The sequence below is a fragment of the Pectinophora gossypiella genome, chromosome 14, assembly GCF_024362695.1.
Source record: "Pectinophora gossypiella chromosome 14, ilPecGoss1.1, whole genome shotgun sequence".
Taxonomy (NCBI): domain Eukaryota; kingdom Metazoa; phylum Arthropoda; class Insecta; order Lepidoptera; family Gelechiidae; genus Pectinophora; species Pectinophora gossypiella.
This window is the reverse complement of record NC_065417.1, coordinates 700,782-713,549: the sequence shown is the minus strand read 5'-3', so window position 1 is coordinate 713,549 and position 12,768 is coordinate 700,782. Positions and strand designations below refer to the sequence as shown.

Genomic DNA, 12,768 nt, shown 5'->3' with positions numbered 1-12,768 from the left:
ATTAATGTTACTCCCAGATAGTGTTCAGAACGCAATGGAGAGGAAGAAATTTATTTGAAAAAGAATTCCACGTGGCAAAAAGAGAAGTATCCATAATGGTTTTCCAACCAGATTTTTTTTTGAATCAGGATGAAATGATTGTATAAAAATCTGGTGATACATAATAATCGTCTCGGTGATAAGTTTTTAAATAAATAAGTCATTAACCATGCCGTGTTTACCAAGGGCGGGTACAAATTCTAGAACCGACGTGGTATCAATTATACAATACAATACAAATACACTTTATTGCACCAAAATAAAAAGAAATAATTACAAAAAGTCTCTTAACTAAGTACACGGCAAATGGCGGCCTTATCGCTTAAAGCGATTTCTTCCAGACAACCATAAGGTGACGAAAAAGGTAAAAAAGAAATTGAAAGAAAAAATTAATCAATCAATTATCAATTAATCAATTATCTATGATTCATACATGAATTTTAATATGTCCGTAATGATTGCAGTTTCACAGCAGAGTACGTGTCGCGCTGCGTGCTGGGAGTACATTCGAAGGCGCTGGCGTGCGTGCTGTGTCTGCTGCTGCGGCGAGCGCGGCTGGACCTGAACGCTGAGGTGGAGCAGAAGGAGATTGGTGAGCAAAGATTACTTTAGATTTGATATACTTCCGGATAATTATCTGAAGATTTTGCAGGTTAAGTAAGCGCGTGCGCTAACCGCCCCTGTAATGTTCGATCTTTTACAGAATTTTAGCTACTTGAAGTAGACTATGACAGAGTAGTTGATTTTATATTCTCAAGGTTCATTAAGCAGCAGTTCTCTTCGGTGCTTTGTTTTAATTGACAGGAAAATGAGTATCTATGTTTATTCATCGGAATGTGTCGTCGGCATTCGTTCTATTTTAAGAAAAAAAGGCGTACAGGGTGTTAGTGACACCGTAGCGTATACTGAGAGCGACGATTCAGCGCATGACTCTTGAGTTAATATCAAGTAGAATTTTCCATGTATGAAATTCCAGTTGATAGTTTTCGTTACGGTGTCGCTAACACTTGTATATAACTCGATTTCCAGGAGCATCATGGAGCGTGTCGCTGGAGTCCCTGTGCGAGAAGGCCCGCTCGGTGCGCGGGGTGGCGCCTCTGCTGCTGGAGCGCGCGCGGCAGCTGGCGGGGGCCGTGCAGGCGGCGGCCAGCTGCTCGCAGCGCCTGCGGGCGGCGCGCCGGGCGCACCAGGCGGCCGCCGCCGCCGCGCACGCCGCCAGGACCAGGCTGGCTGCGCACGCGCAGCTGCACGCCGAGGTGAGCTGCAGCTGCTATCGACTTTCCTTGATCGTATCGCGGCCAGGGACCAATTTCACAATTGCACATATAAAAGTAGACAAACAGTAAAATTTCCCTTTTTAGATTAATTGCAATAATGTGGTGTTAACCCCACAGAACGTCTAAAGCCAATGTCCCGATTCCAAGTGTCTGTCCTCGAAAATGTAAATAAACCTAAATAGTTTATTCATTGTGTTGATGACGACAAAAAGTGTATGTTACCACACTTCGATTCGTCCTTTTTTACATAACGAAGAAAAAGTAGATGCAGATTTGTTATAAATATATATACTTGCGTTGTTTAATAGACCACCTAGAAACTCTTCAAGATTTTCCCACATGCGGCGGCAACTTTTATATTTTCCGTCCAAGCAATGTATGCAATCCGAGGCCAATTTACTAAAGGTTACGTCAAAAAAAAACGTAATTTTTCTTTCAGATCCTCGGCAGCAACCAAGACCCGAGTCCGGCATTGGCCCGAAGATCCAGAGAATTAGCTGCCGCTTGCGAGCGACTCAACGCCGCTTGTACTAAGGCTCAATCTCTCGTGGCTGCTGCTCATCAGAGGTATGTCATTTTCGACCTCATATCGTTCAAAATTTAACTGCTAGGCTCTCGTCGGACCTCTTTCCAGAGCAAGATTCCAGACCTCTTTATTAGCATCTAATTAACTTCTCCAGGGTTTAATTTGGTGTATATATTATATTCAAACAACTGAATCGTGTTCATGAGGGTAATCATCAAAAAAGTAACAGTAGGTATCTCATTACTTTTAATAAGAACGAGGACGTTTATTCGACTCTTACATCGTCACACTCGCGTAGATTCACTACACACAACAATCGTCCACCTGTCCGTAGAGTGGTGTGGGGCGCAGGCGCGAACCCGGCGCTGAAGTCGCTGGTGCGCACGCTGGAGGCGGCGTGGGGCGCGCGCAAGCAGCGCTGCGGGCGGCTGGCGGGCACGGCGGGCGCGCTGGCCGCGCATGCGCGCCGCGCCGCCGCCGCGCGCGCGCCGCCGCCCGCGCCCGCCGCACGCCCGCACGTGCGCACCGCCAAGACGGCCAGGACGGCTCTGGCGCACTGGGAGAAGGTTTGTGTGGCCACACTATATTTCTTGTTTTTAATAGCCGTCTCATATCCAGGAAGCTCTAGCATCCCGAACATCGCCGAAGGGTTGCGAGTCTTTGTGTCTTGTACAGGTTATGTTTCGGTAAGTGTGCACAGGAATTGCACGAACTGATTCCACTTACACCTTTCCACCATCGGACGACACGGCGTAGGCTGGGATTCCATCCATACGTGGCCAACATTCCTCCTCTTGGCACCGTTAGATTCGTTTCCTCTCGCAGTATGCGCACTGCTAAGGAATGGAACTCTCTCCCTGCGTCATTGTTCCCCAAGACATACAATTTGGAGATTTTCAAGCCAATAGTAATAGGCCCTATTTGAATTTGCGTGCTCCATCTTAGATCACATCGCTGCTTAACTTCAGGTTGTACTCAAATATTTCATTTAAAAATAGGTCGGCACCAGAACCAGGTCTTGAAGAAAAGATCTACATGGATGCTTTGGATAGAAATGCCAAAAATATCTACTCTCCAGGAAAAAGTGAAAGAAGAGAGAGACTTTTACTCAATAGTGACCCACAAACACACTCGGCTAAAGGGGTCTTTGTTGACGTAATGTTTTGCAGTACAATGCTTATGTAACATTCAGAACTTTATTTAAATCCCGATTATACGTAACGTGATGAACTTGGTTTTCAATACAAGTATGAATCAAAAGGAAACATCGTAGCTTGTACGAATTATCAAATTTCTTCATAAATAATGTAATTCTATTTCAGGCATGTGTTCTGGCGCAGAAATATTCATTGAAGGTGTCACCAGTCGAAGAATCACTCATGGAAATGTTACACCCAGAAGGAAACATTGACACGCAATGGGTAAGTGTTACATACATAAATTCAGAAGTGTTACATATGTAAGCAGGGACTATGGAATTCCATTTGTTTCGATCTTGTCATACTTCTCGTTTTCACCACATTCGTCAATCGTATGATACTCGCGCAAAGTGTGTTTTTTTTTCTTGTTCTAGTTTCCGCAGTTAGCGATGCGCCAATAACAAATTTTGAGAGAGATCTTAGTCTTCAGAAACCTATGCTTTGTTTTCATTTGGTACTATCCATATATATTAGAAACTTAACACATTCAAGACTCTGTTAGTTGTTTACGTCTGATATGTTTACTTCTGATACCTACTTTATAACGTGACAAATCTTTCGTCTCTTTCGTACTAAGCCGTATACGGGTACCCCTCGTCCCTTTCGGTTCGGGCGATGCACACAAGTAGCGTGTACACGAGTCGTGTTTGTGTCCAGGTGGAGAACGTGTCGGCGCTGCTCCGCGAGATGATATCGCAGCTGCGGGCCGAGGCGGCGGCGGGCGCGGCGCGCGCGGCCGGGCGCTGGGCGGAGCTGCGCTCGCGGCGCGGGCGCCTGGCGGCCGCCGCGGCCGAGCGCGCCAAGCCCGCCGCGGACCTGCGGGCGCCGCTGCAGCTGCTGCAGCCGCTGCACCACGTACGCCGCCTGTACATGCTATGCTAGCTTTAAGTGCATTTTCCATCTGGAAAATATGCCTACATCGATAACCGCCTGTTTCCCAAAATTCCTATTTCATTAAAAGACAATTTCGCAATATTTCTACTTCACTCAATAACGATTTCGATGGATACCCACTTCGATAACCGACATTTTCGCAAATTGCCCAACTGACTATGGTAACCATTTCGCAATATACATACTTTGCTGAATGACAATTTCGCAAAATGCCCATTTTATTAAATGATAATTATGCAAAATGACCATTTTTTTAAAAAAGATAATTACGCAAAATGCCCATTTTTTAAAAGATAATTTCGCTACATGCCCACTTCACTTCCGCTAAATTCCCACATAGTCAAATGTCAACTTCGCAAAATGACCATTTCACATAACGCCCATAATTACAAAAAGCCATTTTATAAATCATTACGCAGAATACTACTACTAAATATGCAGAATATTACTATTATTTTGTAATATTAGCTGTTGGTCTTCCAATAAAATAAATAAAATAAAATAAAATAAAATACCTGTTAGCTTCGTTCGCAAAATTCCTTTTTTAGAGTTGAAGTCACTGCGGTCTGGCCATAATTTCCATTAACATATTTTTTTTATTGCAGGGCAATAACCCAGCCGCAGACTACTTAACTCTCGAAAAAACAGTATCAGATCTCGTACAATGCGTGACGGGCGCCACGGAGGATGAAGCGAGTGTGGCGGCCGCTGCGCAAGCGCTACAGCTGCTTACGAGTGAAGTGCCAAAACTTAACGACATGCTTCAGGAGTTAGTATACATTCTAATATTTACACAGACTCACGGCTATAACCCCGAATACGGTAGATAGAGCTACAAATAATCCGACTTTTGACGACAGATGATTATTTCGCCTTTATAACTTTTTATTCGCTCCCAATCCAGTATAGAAGCTAGTAATCTTCATAGTAATGGTGTAGTAACATGCGTGTGGTGTGTGGCAGGTTCCCGGCGGCGTGGGCGGCGGCGGGCGGCGGCCGCAAGCTGGCGCGGCAAACAGCCGTGGCCGCGCCCGGGGCCGCCGGCCGGCACGGTCAGTATACACATTTTAACAAATTACGTACACTATTTAATGCAATTTTCAAAACGATCACCTCCTAAAATAACCTGTTCTCAAAACGACTAATATCCAAAATAATCATTTCTCTCACAATGACCATTATCAAAATACCATTTCACAAAATGACCACTTTCCAAGTTAAGCAATCCTCAAAGTGACCATTCCTCGAAATGGCGACGAAATATCCTACTTACCATCGAACAAGTCCAAAAGCATCGAATTTTAAATGTCATCATCTCCCGTTTCTCACAGGGTCTGCTTACCTAACCTGAAGATTTGACAGGTCCGGTTTAAATTTTAAAAGTCGACGTGTATTGTACCCCCAGGCGGCAATGTGAGCGGAGGTGGATCACGCAGCGTGACGGGCGCCGGCGTGTGGAAGCGAGTGCGGCTCAAGCTGGAGGGGCGCGACCCCGAGCCCGGGAGGAAGTCCACGCCCACCGACCAGGTTGATTCATTGGCCTTATACGTCTGTTTCAGATGATTCATGACGTCATTGCCTCGAAGAAATGCTCTTTGTTTCATGGCTGTGCAAGCCAATCCTAGAGCGGCAAACTCTACCGCACACTCTGCAGGAGAAGTCTCCGACTGGTGGATTGTCATTGATTACTATTTTCTATTTTATTTGACATCATCTCTCTAGCGTTATCCCGTTTTTCACAGGGTCCGCTTATAACTAACCTGAAACATCTGAAGATTTGATAGGTTTTTCACAGAAGCGATTGTCCGTCTGACCTTCCTACCAGCGAAAGGAAAACCAACCCAATACAGGTTAAGTCATATACCAAAACGAATTTCTCAGGAATGTGGGTTTCTGACTCTCTGAATTTATGACCCAAACATGAATTCGAAAATCAAGTGCCCATGCTGGGATTCAAATTCACGACCTCAAAATGAGAGTCAAGAGTTCTTCTAACTAGGCTACCACGGCCATTCCATAATTCCATTCAATGCTATTTTAATTAACACTTAATGGAATTTGATTCAAAAAATTCGGCTTTGGCGGATTTTCCAAATGTGATGTGTCATTTTCCGAGAAATAAATGATGTCGCTATCTGAATGTCACGTCTTGTTTGTTATTACAGGTGGAATACATAATATCGGAAGCGACAAGCGCTGAGAACCTGTGCATGATGTACGAAGGCTGGATGTCTTGGGTGTGAGCACGCAGCAGCCGCCCTGCGGTCCCGCCCTCGGCCCCCCGCGGCCCCCGCGGCCCCCCGCGGCCCCCGTGGCCCCGCGTCCCGCGCCTGCGCCGCCCGGCCCGCGCGCCAGGACACGGCATCTATGACGACACCCGCGAGTTCGTAAGAGTTCGTAATAACGGACTGAGTTCGTAACGAACCGCCCTGACGGACCGAGTTCGTCTGAAAGTTCACCGACAGAGGGATGAATACATTCACCGCACCGGCCGCGCGCGGTCGGTGCTAGGATACGGCAGGAAGTAAGCTAGTTATTAATATTTTACGTTTTTCTTTATTTTTACAAACGGGCGTCGTATGTTTGCGGGTCGCTCGGCCTGACCGGTTCATTAGGCCTTTTACCCGCCTGCAAAAGGAGGGTTATATTTTAAGTTCCTTTTTTATTTCGAAATTTTATATCAATGAAACGCAGCATCGCGTCCTCACTTTGGGTCATATTTTTGCTTAAACTGGCATCTACTTACGTACAGATAAAGACATTCTTATTATTTCGGAACATCTTATATGAATTGCATTCATATTATTACAAATGTAACCAAAATTTTAAAAACAATATTTTAGCAAAATTAATCTATTTTGAGGACGCAATTATCACCATATTCTAGATTTATAACAAGCTTTCAAAATTAAGTAATATTCATTCGTATTTACAGGCAAATAATTTCTTGAAAACTTTGCCAAAATTGTTTTAATTCAACTTTTGACGTATGAATACTACCTAATTTGGAAAGGTTTAGTAGTAATACATATATATTCCATATTATCGCTCAAAAAGAACTCTTGTGCTAAGTGACGATCGATCATATTCTAACAAGTTTAGAAAATTGGTCTGAATGTAGGGTTACATACAAGTAGCACAAATTCGTTGAGAGTTCGTCCATACCGGCAGGTCGAGCGCCTAGTGTTAGAATATCGTTTCTATGTAGAAGGCTTACTGTTATACCTTTGCAGAACATTGACTTTTCAAACATGATATAATAAATACATTCTCGTGGAATATTTATTTAAAATACATTTGGTAACTTTTAATTCTCATAGTCGAATAGATTTCAGACATTTTCATACGAATAAGCTAACGCAATCTGTTACCGATCATTATAATACATTTTTGTATTTAAACAGTTTTGTTACTCAGTGTCTGCTATAGAGAAAAGAACTATAAAAATGTCAACAAAAAATCTTATTCTATCATAAATGTAACGAGTTATATGTTCATCTAAGGTCATCTTAAGGTTTGTCTACATAACCTGAATGTAAACGTGTTAAAGGTCGTCTAAACCATCTATCTCTTCATTCGATTAAATATATCGCATAGATATAAATGCTAAACCGAACTCGTTTTCTGTGAAAATCCCGTATGCATCTTGCGCATTTATTCATATATTGAATTTTCATACTGCATTGGAAAGCAGAAAATTTTGAAGATATTTTATATTTATTTTGTATAAAACTCTATTCGTCAGGTTGCTACATGTAAGTAACGGTATCGATAAATCTTTTTTAAAAGCAACTTGACATAAATTGACGTTAATTGTTCTTTAGAACGATTAGTATGTGGTAGTAAATTCTTCGAAAAATATTACTTTTGTGACGAAATTATACATTCTACTTAAAATTACTTTTACTAAGTCCATATTCGATATTTATAATGACAATTAAGCGATTTCCACACAAAACGAGTTTACATTCATTGGAAACATTATATATGTACCGCGTTAATGTACCTTCATATTCATGGGTGTGTGGCGTGTGACAGGATAGAAAGTATACCTATTTGTTAGTGGTGTGCGAGGGACAGCGAATGTCTACTAAAAACCAGAAATGGAACCTGTAGAAAAATACATTTCAACGTGTACTTAACTATTTGTTATACACGGGCTAAAAAGAGGGAAAAATGGTTATAAACCGCACTAAAAATATGAAAAACTACGCCATTTTGCGGTAAAAATAAGAACTATCTTTTTCTATAATAAAACCCGTTCTTTAGACTAAAATGTGATCACAGCGCCCTCATGACAGGTTTTTTTTTTAAATATTATTGACCTGGATTTAAAAACTAGATTTTGGCTCAGTTAATTTGATGTTAAGCCGTTTGGGAATTAATAAATTCTAAATTCGTGAGAGCCGTTTACTAAACATCTATTATCTCATTACTAGACTCAGGATTCCTCTCATTCAGCCTCTTTGGATTTACACTCTTTTTAGCCATAGTACTTTTTTCATAAAATGAAGTGAACAAAACGGGATTTTAAACGTATTTTCACTGAAGCATTCCCGCTTATTTTCGTAGTTGGTACTTGGTAGTTAGCCTATATACTTCTGGTTTCATAACTCCTGAAATTGCTATAGGATATAAATAGAAATGCCATGTGTCATAAGTACCTATAAATCATGTGCAAATAAGAAAAAAAATCCTCGGGAATAGTCGTATTATCACATTATTTCATAATGTAATATTTCTTCAATTCGTAATCTTATGTTTCCGATGTCGGGTTTTCTGAAAAAAAAAATGTTTTGTCATTAATTCTTAAACATTCGCTGGTATGTATGTGTCGCTTCATATAGTATGGTAATAATAAATGGTGTATGTATGTCAGATTTTGTTTTATTTGCAAATACCTCCTTTATTAACATGAAACAGTAGGACTAGGGCCCTGTGCTGGGAGGTTTTCTGGCCACGTCTTTCCCTCAGCGTTACAGATTACGATGTGGTAGTAGTTTTACAGCTAGTTACATAATATGTAATTTAATTATGTTTGACGTTCAAAAAGCGCTAACTTTGTAAGCCAATTTTGAAAAATAAATATTTTTTGAATTAATTATAAAAATATAATTACACATACTGTTAAGCTTGTCGAGAAATGATTAACATCGATAAATTAAATGTTCAGTATTTATTTATTTTTAATATAAATACAACGTTTTTAGTGACCATATAGTTACAACGCTTTCAGGTGGGTAAGTAACGGCGTCCAAGGTAGTGTATCGTATCTCTGACTCTGAACCAGAGTGAACGCAGTCGCGGTTCGTCGCAGGCCACACTAGATGGCGCTTTCGCTTCACGACACACGCATAAATATTTTTAAATACAAACATGTTTCCAAGAGGATAAAAAAGTTAAAAAAAAAATTGTAATATGGTTTCTAAAAGAAGCGTTGGTTCACTCAAATATTAAAAGTGACTAATTTAATTTTAATATTATGTAAATTAAAATTACACGGTGGCAACATATTTCCGGTTCCCTGCCATCTCACTCTATCTTGTATTATTTTTATATGTTTATCTCTCCCCCACTTCTTATTAGACGCGAAAAAACAACGCCTCGCTGTTGACAACTTTTTTTACGGCTACCGTCATTTAATGTTTCTGTTAAGACAAATCATAGTTGTGATAACTAAAAGTAAGTGAAAAAGTAGTGAAAGTGCACAAGTGGTGTTAAAATGCAGACGGGGTGAGTTAGAGCATATTATTTTTATATATATTTAAGATTTGTAATGCAACTTCAGTTTTTACATTCGTATCATCATTAATTTAAGAGCCACGCTCTTGTGTGTCCATGCTACTTCTTTAGCAAAAATAGGGCAGTGGTTTCCCTTTTGCCCAAGCGTTTTAATTACTTATCTAAAAGTCCATAAAGGCAATACATAATGGCCCCGATTCCTGCTGACACATCCTAATTTTATTTTAGGTTATATACCCGTAATTTTCTTATCCGCCGAAAAGGAAAGGGACGGATGATTGTCAACAAGTTAATTTTAAAACGAATGAATAACCCGGGCGAATAAAATAGGCATCTCGCTGGTATATAATCCGTTTGACGTGCTGTCTACTTAACTCTGTCGGGTTATTGGCCGATGTACAATTTTTAAACGGTTGTTTTAGATTTCTGCTTAAAACTTGACGTGTGTTCCATAAATGTTATGCCTGTCGATTACCTGTCCCTTTCTTTTTCAGCGGATAAGAAAATGACAGGGTATAACTTAAAATAAAATTAGATGTCGTCTGCAGGAATTAGCACCAATATATAAATAAAGGTTCTGATTACAACCTTTAAGTTATTTAATATTCTCAATTGGGCTAGTCAGAGATACATCCATCGCAGGGTGAACTGAGTACCCACGCTTCACCTAAGCTTTCTGTTAGACCAACGTGTTAGGTGGTGAGGTCACTTTGGTATCCACCGAAAACTCAATGTTAGGCAGAATTGTTAAACCCTTTCAACATTTTAAGATTGACGTATAACCCAGATTTAAGTTGACAGCCCACGTCAAACAGGTTGCATACAGCAAGATATTGAAACGTCAGAGTTCTTGTTTCATTCACTCATTAATTTTAAAATGAACAGTTGCTGGTCATTCGTCCCTTAAGTCCCTTTGCTTTTAAGTGAATAAGAAAATGACAGTTACTTACTTTAAAATTAGGAAATGGCACCTTTAATCCACGGTTCTCTAAGGAAGGTTTCCCCAGCAGCAAACCCCTAAACATCACTCTTCGAAAGTATTTCAATCAATCAATAATTTATTTATTGAACAAAAACATTAACTCAGGACATGTCATCTCCCTAGCATTATCACAGGGTCCGCTTACCTAACCTGAAGACAGGTCCGGTTTTTAACAGAAGCGACTGCTTGTCTGACCTTCCAACCCGCGAAGGGAAAACCAGCCCAATACAGGTTAGGTCACATACCTCCGAAAATGCATTTCTCGGGAGTAGGTTTCCTCATTATGTTTTTCTTCACCGCTGAGGACGTGACAATCATTTGTGACCAAACATGAATCCGAAAACAAATTCGACAATCATTGGTTTAGGCCTGTGCTGGATTTGAACCTGCGACCTCAAAGTGAGAGGCAAGCGTTCTACCAACTGGGCTACCACGCCTCTCTCAAACTTCGGGTCATATACAAATGAATAAAGTAAGCCAAACAGTAATTTCTGCCAGGCAACCTTAGGGTGGAATTTTTTGTTTCAACTCGCTGCCTGTTACATGGGGCTGAAACATAGGGATATATGCGTGAAGGCATGTTATAACATCTGCCAAAACTAGCACCAATACGTCGGTAACTGAACTTTATATTTATTTATACTTATTTCATAATTATGTTATACACACCTACTTGTCATATACTGTTTATGAATCTCTCTCGTCTATGGATCTATTATGTATACTTTAACCCCTTGGCATACTATCTACCTTTGACTAATACTTTCATATTTTTCGTAATCCCTTAATTCATATATTTTCTTCATAATTATATTTGCTTATTTTCTTATTTATTGTAAGTAAATCCCGACACTTTTTGTTGGCACGATAGTTCAAAGTATTTATAAGCGTAACTTAGGTACTGGCAGAATATCAGTGTTGCTGAGAGTGGTATTTCTACTATCCTTCGCAACAACATGCTGAGTCAGTCCCTGTTCCCTGGCAGTGTATTTTTTGATTTGTATACTGATCTTTATCTTCTCTACTATTGTACTGCACTGTTTTGGGAATAAAGTTATTCTATTCTATTCTATTCAATATGCGTGCATCAAAGGTGTTTAACAAAGACAAACTTGTAATTTAATTAATATATTTATTTACATAATAAAGGCAGTACCTGTGGCATACATTCCAGAATAACAATAAAATAACAATTTCAGAATAAACCCCATACACTTTGTATAGCTATATCTATGGCAATTCAAATATCATTAATAGATTTCAAACATAAATATCAATAAGTTTTTACAATAATGTCAGAAACCGAACTATACTAAATAAGTGTTCTATAAATTTTTCATCAAATGAAATTTTAGCATTTTTTTTACAGAGAACATTACTACATTATTTTCACGCTAAATCTATTTAAAACATAATACTCGATTTATTTTTAACATTTGAAGATCGTATCCTCGCGTATTTTTTAAGACTATTCTATACATATTCGGTAAGATAGAAGAACTATTTATAAAATACAGATATTTTATATAATACATGAAGTTATTAATCCCTATTGTATATTTAGCCGCAATAAAAAGGCGTAAAACTGTAGGATTTAATTGCCTGGAAACTTCGACCTTACATTAGTTAATACATTGACGGTGTGACCAGTGTGGTAGACGGAAAATTATAGTAATTATTCATTGACTTAGTGTGTCAGGATCGAACCAAATGGAATTCTATAGTCTCTGCTTACCCCGGTGGGAAATAGGCTTGAGTTTATGTATGTATGTATTCATTGACTTACAACTATAAACAAATAGACTCACAATCGCTAAGAATTTCTGTTCTTTTAACGACAACTGATTACATTTTATTTTATTGAAGAAGTAAAGCTGAATAAACAGATATTGGCCCCGATTCCTGCAGACACCGCCTAATTTTATTTTAAGTTATATCCGTCATTTTCATATCCGTCGAAAAGGAAAGGGACGGATGATTCACAGCTCTTAATTTTAGGAAGAATGAGTAAATGAATGAATAACCCGGGCGAATCAAAAAGGTACGTCGCTGGTATGCAACGTGCTGTCTACTTAACTGTGTCGGGTTATTGACGGATGTAAAATTTTT

At 39.7% G+C, this 12,768-nt stretch overlaps 1 protein-coding gene across 1 annotated transcript in view; it reads left to right on the top strand.

The window, feature by feature from the left end:
* Window positions 1-8,813, top strand: part of LOC126372643 (serine/threonine-protein kinase SMG1) — a 208,649-nt gene extending 199,836 nt beyond the window's left edge. Inside the window, exons 7-16 of the mRNA XM_050018492.1 lie at window positions 504-631; window positions 1,069-1,295; window positions 1,756-1,883; window positions 2,177-2,408; window positions 3,165-3,263; window positions 3,699-3,896; window positions 4,541-4,704; window positions 4,899-4,987; window positions 5,341-5,462; window positions 6,101-8,813. Of these exons, the coding sequence (XP_049874449.1) occupies window positions 504-631; window positions 1,069-1,295; window positions 1,756-1,883; window positions 2,177-2,408; window positions 3,165-3,263; window positions 3,699-3,896; window positions 4,541-4,704; window positions 4,899-4,987; window positions 5,341-5,462; window positions 6,101-6,178 (1,465 nt within the window). The 3' untranslated portion in view covers window positions 6,179-8,813. The remainder of the gene's footprint in view (window positions 1-503; window positions 632-1,068; window positions 1,296-1,755; window positions 1,884-2,176; window positions 2,409-3,164; window positions 3,264-3,698; window positions 3,897-4,540; window positions 4,705-4,898; window positions 4,988-5,340; window positions 5,463-6,100) is intronic.
* The last annotated feature ends 3,955 nt before the right edge of the window (window positions 8,814-12,768 follow it).